At 32.9% G+C, this 11,655-nt stretch overlaps 1 protein-coding gene across 1 annotated transcript; it reads left to right on the forward strand.

Annotated features, from left to right (window-relative positions):
• The first annotated feature begins 531 nt into the window (after positions 1 to 531).
• On the forward strand, positions 532 to 9,772 carry LOC111580153 (ezrin-like). The gene is made up of 7 exons (XM_035956258.2): positions 532 to 685; positions 3,504 to 3,587; positions 4,575 to 4,670; positions 5,091 to 5,293; positions 6,006 to 6,152; positions 8,723 to 8,819; positions 9,100 to 9,772. Exons 1-7 carry the CDS (start codon positions 674 to 676, stop codon positions 9,226 to 9,228), a joined length of 768 nt encoding a protein of 255 aa, XP_035812151.1. The 5' UTR covers positions 532 to 673; the 3' UTR covers positions 9,229 to 9,772.
• Positions 9,773 to 11,655: the final 1,883 nt, after the last annotated feature.

The following is an 11,655-nucleotide window of genomic DNA, read 5'->3' on the forward strand; positions in this document are numbered from 1 at the left end:
CTCACAAACTAATCTAAACCCAGACCAGACCTTTCTTTATCCACTCATTTATCACGTTGCGTTCACTGCACTGCTTTGAATTTGTCTTTTATTTCACCCACTGCAGAGTTTCATGGTAAAGATGCTTCGTATGACGCCCTTCAGTTTGAGCATCCAGAAGATGAACTCTCGACCTCACCCAGCCTGGACTGCAGTGTTGTGCTTCCTCCCATGGGTGGAGACACTGATATCTGGCGCCATGTTGCAAAACACACCTCCTTTATTGAGCAACAGAACCATATTAATGGCACGTTTTGTCCTTGAATGCACCGTTCTTGCACACTTTTGTAACTATATTTTTGGACACTTTGCAAAGAAGAAAATAGAAGCAAAAGACCAGCTTGGATAAAGTACAATAAAAATCATGTTGCATCACCTGTATCACTGAGGGCCATAAATAGCAATAAAACCTCTGGACTGTGAACTGTCCTATGAAGAGCAAATCCCTTAATTATGCTGAACTTTGTACCATAATACAATTTAAACATGTGGGTTCAATAAAAATTCAAAGGATGCCAGCCCTGCACTTGAGTCTGCCAGCGAGTAGCCGAGCAGCGCTTCTTTATCAGCCGGAGGTCCTGCTGGGAGTCGACGGCTTTGTTCTGCTGGAGCTCAGACACCAACCGGAGCCAAGATGCCCAAAACGGTAAGACTGAACACCAGCACGATTTAGCCACAGAAACCGAAATCATATTTGTAAAAACAAGTTTATTTCTGCTGTAAAGCTGGACATGTCAACACGAGGGTCTATGAGGATTGACTCACTTTCAGAGCGAGCCTCAAGTGGCCATTTGAGGAACTTCAGTCTTTTCCCTCAGACAATTGTATTCCCAATTTTAAGAGACAATATAAGGCATGACTGATTAACAAACTTGTGAACACTGAGAAAATCAGGCACTTTAATTATAAGCACTTCACTAAAATAATAACACTTTAGGGTAGGTTTAACTCAGCTAGAATAAAATTATTGTCATTGTTTTTATACGTCTGTAACCCTCTATGTTTTTCTTCTATGTTTGGTACACCAGATGGAAATCAGCCTTGTGCTGAATCTGGTTTATTTAAGGCAACCTTGTGTAAACAGTTACAAGATTGTTCATTAACCCTCGTGTCGTCCTGTGGTTCAAAATTGACCCGTTTTAAAGTTTGAAAATGTGGGGGAAAAAAAATATTTTCACAGTGAAACATCTGATGTCCACATTTTCAACATTTTTGGGAACTCTTAACATTTGTTGGTGGAAAAAAAGAAATTTTAAAAATGTTTCTTAAGAACATTCACACAAAAATCAACCAAAATCCAGCGAATTTCGCTGGATTTTGGTTGATTTTTATTTAAATGTTCTTAAGAGAATATTTGAAGTTTTACTGATATATATGTAATCACTTTAGATATTTTTAGGATTTTTTTGTAAGATTTTTACTCATTTTGTAAAAATATTTACAAGAATTTTCTTGCCCAATTTGGGGGATTTTTTTAAAATGGAATTTTTAAGGGAAACTTTTAAGGAATTATTAGAATTTTCTTCCTGAAGGTTTTGCAAATTTTCAGAAATTTGGGGAATTTTTTTGCTGAATTTCTGGATTTTTTTCAGACAAAGAAACAATATTTTTTGGTGCCCGTAAATGAGGACAACAGGAGGGTTAATATGCACAAATAAAGAAATGAAACGTAGAGATTGATTCTGATGGATCGCTGCTGATATCTGCAGTCAATGATTGGAAAGGAGGCATCACTGATTATCTCGTGATGATGGTGGTGGAAGGTTTCATAACCCACATGTTCCAGTTGTTTCTTTTATCTTTATGACATTCGGGGCGTGCTCAAGTTAAACTTCATAGAACGCTTATGTAACTGCTGCAGGCCCAGTCAGGTCACGCTAGATTCACAGTAATCCTTAAATGTTCCACATCCTATGAGCCTAACTGTGACATTACATAGCCAGTTTTATTGTTTTATTTTTTCAGACAGAATAAACTGATTTTCACCACCAAGACTTTGCAGCGACTGTTTTCATATTTTAATCTGCAACCTTGTGATACCTCTCCAAAGTCTAAACGAGATCATGAGCACCGGTTTATGAACAATTCACTTCACGGCTCCGTCGCACACTTACACTAGCGTTCAAAAGTTTGGGGTCACTTAAATGTCCACATTTTTGAAAGAAAAGCATTTTTTTTTTCAATGAAGATAACATTAAATGAATCACAAATCCAGCCTAGACCAGGGGTGTTAAACATGTGGGCCAAAACTGACCAGATTACTTATAGATTACAGAGAAGACATTAACTGCAGATTGTATATTTGTAAAACCATGAATTTAAAATAATTTCCAGACCACCAGAAATTTTTATCAAAAAGTAAAATACTAGATTGTTCATTGTTTTTTCATTTTATGTTGCATTTGTGTAATATTTGTCTTGTTTTTTTGTCTTGTTTTTGTCGTTTGTCTCATGTTTTTGTTTTCTCGTTTTTGTTGTTTTGTGTTACCTTTTTGTCTCACTTGTGTTGTGTTTTTGTCATTTTGTGCTTTGCTTTATTTGTTGTTTTGTGTATCGTTTATGTCATTTTGTTTCTCACTTTTGTCATTTTTGGTCTTGTTTGTCATTTGTGTAACTTTTTGACTCATTTGTGCTGCTTGTCCATTTTTTTGTCGCTTTGTAACTTTTTTGTCTCTTTTTTGTTCTGTTTCATGTCATTTGCCTCATTTTTTGGTCCTATTTTTATAATATTTTGTCTTGTTTTTGTTGTATTTTGTATTCTTTTGTCTGACTTTTGTCCTTTTAATCATAAACTAAAATACTATATCGTTCAGTTCCAGATAGCTTTGTTCCTTTGTAGACACTCTGTGATTTGAAAGTTGTAATGTGGAAATGATAAACTGAGGCAAAATTTGTTGAAATTGAATTTATTTTTCTGATTAAATTTCAAGTTGTTTATAATGTTTTGTAAAAAGATAATTCCTTAAATATGAACATTTTCAGACTACTATTTTTTTGCTCTAAAACAAAGGAAAAAATTGGAGTTGTTGTTGTTTATAGATTATTATGCTGGGATTTTACTGGTCCGGCCCACTGGAGATTAAATTAAGCCTCCACTAAAATGAGTTTGACAACCCTGGTCTAGACATTGTTAATGTGATAAATGACTATTCTAGCTGATTTTTAATGGAATAGTTCCATAGGGGTACAGAGGAACATTTCCAGCAACCATCACTCCTGTGTTCTAATGCTACATTGTGTTAGCTAATGGTGTTGAAAGGCTAATTGATGGTTAGAAAACCCTTGAGCAATTATGTTAGCATTCCTGGAAAACATGAAATTGTCTGGGTTACCCCACACTTTTGAACACTAATGTATTTCTGTTGTTTATTTCACAATGTAATTGTCACCAAAAAAAAATCAAGCTGCATCGTGGGAATTCAAAAACATCTCACGTGATTAAAATGAGCTTTTTGTCGTCGCAGGTCAACGTTCGCGTCACCTCCATGGATTCAGAATTGGACTTTTCCATCCCTAAAAGCACCACCGGGGGGCAGCTCTATGAGCAGGTATGAAACAGTTCACAAAGCACTAATTATTAGAATTATTGATGATTTATGGATCACAGAGGATTTTATACAGACTGAGACCCTAAAAGTTTGAGCTTCTGTGTTTGCATTTTGCAGCTGCATTCATTAAATTCTGCTAAAAATACACTTTACTGGCAAACTAGCTGCAGTGATACAACAGTCTCAAAATACTGCATTACAAGTAAGTACACTTAGAATAAATATACTTAGAGTAAAAGTATTGATTGAGCAGACAATTGTGTATTTTTTATTTCCAATGGCAATAGAAAATAATAGAATTTCTTTATTGTCAATGTGCAGTTTTTAATGAAATTCACTCAATTTAACACGAAACAATAAGAAATAAGCAAAAATAAATAATTTGCAAAAACAAGTTTAATCTATGACAACAGTAAGACAGCTTATATGGTGAATTAAAATCAATATAAAAATAATTGTGTAACTGTAGTGACATTTAATTATGTTGGCAACAGTGCAGTCCAAGTCCAATTTATATATAAAACTAATGTATAAAACAAATATGTCATAATCAATTATAAAATAATAAAATGAACATAGAATAATATATGATAAATTAATAAATTAAACATGTAATAGATATGTTTAGATAGCGTGGTATAGTTAATAATAATAAAATTATAAGGACATTTTTTCTTATGTATTAAATCATATTAAGTTAAAATGTGTGTAAAAATGTTGTAGAGTGGAAATGGTGGAATGTCATGATTTTAAATGCATGTTTTCATGATATTTTAATTCTCACATTAATGAAACCTGTCAAAAACTCAACAAAGTGTCCAATAAACAGGAAACAGCTTCATAATCAGTATTTACACTAAAAGGTGACGTCAGCCTCAACAGTTTATCCAGCAGCTGTTCTAGATGTTCTACAGGCTGCAGTCTATGCAACCTTCAGAGGATGAATATGATTATTCTGTTCATATCTTTTTGTTTTCTTTTCCTCAGGTTGCCAGAACCATCGGTCTGCAGGAGACGTGGTACTTCGGGCTGCAGTTTGTCGACAACGAAGGATTGCTCAAGTGGATCAAAGATAGGAAGAGGGTCAGTTTGTGATAATAAACATCTAAAAATACATCAGGAATAATATGATAAACATATAATAAATAAATCAATAAAATGAATATATAATAAAATATTTTGATATAACAAACATATCAAATATTAAATTAATGCATTATAAATCCAATGAATATATTTAAATGATATAATACATGAACAATAATAATATAATAAGCAATAGTAAAGTAATAAGCAGATTTTTCTTTTATACTATATCATATTTAGTTCAAAAATATATATAAAATGTATGATATATGATAAATTAATATATTAAAAAATCTGATTGATATATTTAAATAATATAATACATTAACAATAATAAATAATAACAATATAATAAGCAATAATCAAGCAATAATAAATGAACAATAAAAAACTGCATGATTTCATTCTACCTTTCAGGTGACGGATCACAAGGTGAAGAAGGAGGTTCCGCTGCAGTTCAAGCTGAGGGTGAAGTTTTACCCGGAAAATGCCGAGGAGCTGATCCAGGACTTGACCAGGAAGCTCTTCTTCCTGCATGTGAAGGACCTCATCCTGTCCGACCACAACTGCTGTCCCCCGGACACGGCGGCGCTGCTGGCTTCCTACGCCGACCAGGACAAGTTCAGAGACTATGACAGAGATTCATTTATTCATTTATTTCATTTTTATTTTATTTTGTTTAGTTTAATTTTATTTTATTTCATTTATTTATTTTTTAATTTGTTTTATTCTGTTACATTTTGTTGTATTTTATCTTATTTCATTTTTATTTTGTTTTGTTTTATTTCATTTTTACTTTTTGTTAAATTTCATTGAATTGAATTGAATTTTATTTAGTTTTGTTTTATTTTAATGCATTTAGTTTTATTTTATATTATTTCATTTTTATTTTGCTTCATTTAGTTTTATTTTGTTTTGCTTAATTCATTTTTTTGTTTTATTCTGTTACATTTTGTTTTATTTTGTCATTTCATTTTTGTTGTTTTATTTTATTAAATTTTTTCTTTATTTTGTTCAGTTTCATTGAATTTAATTGATGTCTTATTTAGTTTTGCTTTATTTTAATGTATTTGGTTTTATTTTATTTTGTTTAATTTTTTGCTTTATTCTGTTTAATTTTATTTTGTTTTTTTAATTTCTTATTTTTTGTTTCATTTTATTCTGTTATAGTTTGTTTAATTTTATCTTATTTCCTTTTTATTTTACTCTATTTTGGTAAATTATTATTTTTTGGTTATTTTTGATCTGTTCTTTTCTTTAGTTCTTGTTTTCTCACCAGGAAGATGTGGGTCTGTGCATATGTGACAAACTAAATTAGTGTTTTCTGATCAGGGAGGAGGCCATGATGGAGTACCTGAAGATCGCTCAGGACTTGAAGATGTTTGGCGTCACCTACTTTGAGATCAAGGACAAGACGGGAACTGACATGTGGCTGGGAATCGACGCTCTGGGACTCAGCGTCTACGGGAAGCTCAACAGGTGAGACAGAAAATCGGCATCATAGCCTCCGTTTACATCATAAATCTTTATGTTTTTACGGGCTGTTGGACGTTGTTCTCTAAAAAGCTGTATTTTATCAATAACGTTACTGTATTTGTGACGTTTACTGACCTGATAACAGCTGTAGACTGAGGGCAGCGCCCCAGCGGTCATCGACCTTCTTCCGGTCAGTCGAGTTTTAAAAAACATTTGACCACCTGGTTGTGGTTTTTAAACGGTGACATAATTCTGTTACTGCAATCAGCTTTGTCATGCACAGAGGTCACTACAGTGTACAGCTATTCAAAGGCTGTTTTCTTGCCTGTGCATGAGTTTTGATGGTATAGTTGCACATCAGTCACTATAGTGGATCCTATTGTATCATTTCATGCACTGCCACTGATTGGCTAGCTATTGCAAATTAATTAACAAGAAAAAAGAAAAAAAAAAAATGACACCAAGATGGCCGACAGGCAGCCGGAAACAGCAAGTTGCTCATTTTCTTTTGTCCAAACTTTCTATAAAAAGAGACCCTTGCTGGAAAGAAAAATATGGTGACATCAAGTAACATCTAAGGAGTCATGAAATTGCAAAATTTTCCAAGTACTGATTATATATTGGGAAGAAATTATGATTAATCACATGTCCACTAAAGAGTACATCATGCATCACGAGCTATATTTCCAACTACAATTCATTGGCTACAATTAGGCTATTACTGCTGCTGTTCTTGAAAATATGTCATCTGCAGGAACTTATTTTGGCTGCAAATAAGCTATTTCATGTTTTTAGACTGTAACTTGAAATTTTTGTATATATTTGTATTTTGTAGAGCTCAGGAGCAGGGCGTAATAGACAGGCCGACAGGATAGTAGATGAATTACCACAGTCAAGTGAGAAGTTAGTAGAAGTGAGGAGGAATAGCTGCCAGAAAAGGAGGGATTAGTAAATAGTAATAGTGGTGACAGTGAAGCTGAGGACAGTAAGTCCAGAAAGGATGCTGAGGGAGATGAGGCTGAGGATGCATCACAATATATTATCCCAAGATATTATTATTAGTGTCATGCTATCCTCAATTCAGAGACAGGTCCAATTTTCTGCCAGCGGTGTGTGTACTCTTTCTGTTATGACCTCGCTAATAAAACAGATTTTAGTTTGATTTTGAAGTGCTGGCGAAGTTTAGAATAGTTTCCTTGCAGTAAAGCTAGCCATAAAAGCATTCAGTGTAAGTTAGTGCTGGGGCAGTACATCCTGATATGGCTGACAGTTGATGGATAATGAGCGAGAGACTTGGGAATCTATACAGGAGCGTGAATCCCTCAATGGTGTTTTATTTATGCATACATTATATTATTTTATAGTTCACATCACATCTCACAGTTCAACATACTGTATATCATTGTCTTCATTTGTTTGTTAAATCCATATTTCTAAAACAAAATGTATGCTGTCCATCTGAGTGGACATGTAAATATATTTTTATAAAAATGGGTTGGAAAAAAAAATGAAGTTCAAACCTTGTTTTTCATGCCTAAAGATGAATAAAAACAATTGGTTAAGAAAAAAATCCTTACTGAGTTTATCATAATTCATGCATGAAAGGGTTAAATCACTTCAAACCCATCATCAATTTCCTTTGATTATTCCTTTTTGCCTTTTCTTTATGGTTTCACACTTTTTCTTTTTTTTTAAGTCCATTTGTTCTTTATTGCATTTGTTGTATTGATTTATTTAGTTCATCTTTTCAGTTCAATTCAGCTCAGTTGATCTCAATAACGTTTTCTGGTCCCCTGGGGGAAATTTAAGGAAATATTTTATTAAAAATGTATTTAGGTAAAAATTATTTTTTAGAAATATTTTGCCATGTTTAACACTTTATACTTTAATAATACCAATACATGTGTTTATTGTAGAAAATTTACAATGTTTTATTTGGAAGTAATTTATATCAATAATAATGATAATAATATAAACTAACATATTTTTATTAGTAGTAGCAGTAGTAGTATGGTAATTAAAAATGATAATAATAATGTGAATATGAACAAAATATAATAATAATAATAATAATAATAATAATAATAATAATAATAATTATTATTATTATTATTATTATTATTATTATTATTATTATTATTATTATTATTATTATTATTATTATTATTATTATCATCATCATCACCATTATTTATTACCACACTACTACTAGCACTACTACTAAAAAATACAAAACTAAAAAAATATTGTGTTTATTGTATAAAATATACAATATTTTGTTTAAAGTTGATTTATAATAATAATAATATAAATAATAATATAAATTAACATATTACTATTATTATTGTTACTATTGGTGTTATTATTAATTTACTGTAAATAAAATATACAATATACAATAAACACACATTTTTATTAATTATTAGTAGTATTTGTAGTAGTAATAATAATAATCATAATAATTTGTATTCTAATTATTATTGTTATTGTTGCTGCTGTAATTCTTTTTTGTTTTTCTTTTTTTTTAAACTCTTAAATATGTTCAATCACCTCTTTTGTTCTCTGAATTTCAGGCTATCTCCAAATCTTAGACTTCCCTGGACTCAACTTAGCAACATTTCTTACACCAAAGCGGAATTACGCATCAAGATGCTGGACAAGAATGCTCCTGTAAGTGTTTCATGTGTATTGGCAAGTTAGTTGAAGTGAAAATGGCATTAAACTTGTATAATCCTATTGTAGATGCAGAACATTTCCCTGCAACACTTAAGTCCTTGAATTGACATAAAGAGGGCATTTATGTATTAAAACTATGGAGGAGACCTTAGTTTTTAGTAATCAGTCACCAATGATACATCCAAAGTAACTTCTTCTAAAACAGTCAAACAAATGCATAAAACATCATCAAACCACCCCTGATGTGTGGTTTTTCTTTCTCATGTCTTCCTAGAATTATGTATTTTACTCCTCTCCCTTGAGAACCAACAAGCAGATAATTGAACTGTGCATGGGCAACACACAACTGTACAACCGCCGCCGCCAGCTAAAACCGAACCCACATCATGAGGACGGACGGTAGTGGGTTTGCAGCGAGGACGTTTGTGATTCAAGATCTGCGCTGACCCTTCAGTAACCATCGTGGACGGCTCTCCAGCTGCACGAGGTTAATCAGTGGACGCCTCTCTTGAGTCCATTAATCATCTGACGTTACAAATCTGAACAGCACTTTCTCCATTCCAGGGTCAGCACATTCAAATTCAAGCTCATGCCTCGCAATGAGCAGAATTAATTTTATTGCTGTGAAATCCTGCTTTTTTAAAAAAAATTTAACTTCTTTAGGCAGATAAAAAGCAACCGCAAAGAGCAACTTGGATGATTTATACTTGGTTATGTAGAAAAAGATGAAAGTGGGAGGAAAGGCGAGAAGATGAATTTGTCGAAAAAGTAGAAGATGAGATGTGATTATCTCGTGTTTCCTCTTCCTCCTATTTTCCAATGTCCTCTGTAGACGCATGAATAAATGAATGAATTTCACTTGTATTTCTCCATCCATCCATCCATCCTGTCATCCCATGACACTCGGCCTCCTCTCACTTATTCCCATTAAAGCTCCTGTCACCTGCTTCCTTTTCTGTATTTTTTTGCCTCCATGCCAGCAGCAGCCATAGGTCCATGTGAATCAGTTTAATACTTTAAGTTATAAGCTTGGTTTACTCCATAGAAACATCAAGACTTTTTTCCCCTATTTTATACTTGCCTCCTCCACTCTCCTTTCCCTTTTCTTTACCTTCTACCTTTTGTCTACTGCTCTTGTCTTTCTTCTGTGTCCTTCCTCTCCATCACTCCCACATCTCCCATTTCAGCTGCATTCATCTCCCCTCCTCTATTCCTTCCTCCCCCTTCCTCCTCCTCTTTATTTTAATCTCCACTGTTTCATCTTGCGCTGCTTCCTGCAGCACTGATCTGTGCAGCATCACATCAAATCTGGCTAGAAAGCCTGCAAGGATTTGCACCGTCCTGCAGTGAGATCCTACACGCCGCTGGAGCATTTTTATGTGATTACTGGCACATCAGGATAATCTGGTACCTAATGTCTGTGCTATATTCATGTGTAAATTCTTCTGTTGAATCTAAACAAGCCCCTCAGTGATGCTGCTCTTTGTTTCATTCTTCTGGTCTTCAATCCAAACTAGAATGAAAAGACACATTTTGGCTTTAAGTTTCTGAAAGTTTGAACCGTTTGATCAGTGAGATACATGCTCAGCTTCATGAGAATTACTTTCAAGTTTCTGTGATGGACTATAGAGATACAGTGAAGAACAGAATTACAAATTTGACGACTCTGTGTTTTTACATTCTGTGGCTCGGATTTTTTTTCTTGCAAATGTAGCATGCATTTTAAACTCACTAGTTGGTCTTGGGTCTATAAGATTGCAGTCAGACTCATTTAGGTGATTTGAGTCAGATCTGCTATACATTTTATATATTGAATGGCCATAGGAGCTGGAATGTTGAGACTGAAATCAGATCAGACTACTCCCACTTCTGGACTCTGCTTATTATTATGCATGTGTTTAACTCAGTGGATTTTGGGACAACACACATCACAGCAACTGTACAAGAGGCCGGAACTTCCCAATAACGTATTCATGTATGCAGGGACAAATGGACAAACAAGTGGTTTATCTCATCAGCCTGATTATTTGCCGTGCCCGCCACCTTCACTATATGCAGGTCATTCCAGAATTGGAGGACATTTTACGTCCCACCCATCAAATTTCAAATAATCCATGTACAAAATACTAAAACATGCAGTTGTTGTGTAAAGTTACTTGTCCTGAGACCAAATCTGAAAAAACTAGGAGAAAAGAATGTTTAAAAATATTTTTTAAAATACCAAATAAGTCTGGAGTTCCCCCTAAAATGCAATTTTTCTCTTGTCCCACCCTCCTGATGACCAAACTGAATCTCTAATAAAACAGTTAAAATGAAACCTAATCCTCATTTTATTGGTATTATTTTTTTCATTTATGACTCTTGTAATTGTGGGAATTTTTTTTTTAAATCAACATACTATTTTAAAGAATAATTATCATGCATATGTGTGTATATTATATATATATATATATATATATATATATATATATATATATATATATATATATATATATATATATATATATATATACACATATATATATATACATATATATATACATATATATATATACATATATATATATATATATACATATATATATATATATATATATATATATATATATATATATATATATATATATGTATTCATATCATAAATATGTAGCAGAAATTTGTAAAAGGTTTATTTTTCAAAAAATTTGAAGCCCAAATGTCCTTCAATCCTGGAATGACCCATGCACTTTTCTACTTCACCTCCTGCTTACTGACCCTTAAAAATGCCAATATAGGCTCTCCTAGTTATTCACCCAAGTCAGAGCCTGTATGCGGCCAGTTTTTGCATCTA

This window comes from Amphiprion ocellaris, chromosome 13, assembly GCF_022539595.1.
Source record: "Amphiprion ocellaris isolate individual 3 ecotype Okinawa chromosome 13, ASM2253959v1, whole genome shotgun sequence".
NCBI lineage: Eukaryota > Metazoa > Chordata > Actinopteri > Pomacentridae > Amphiprion > Amphiprion ocellaris.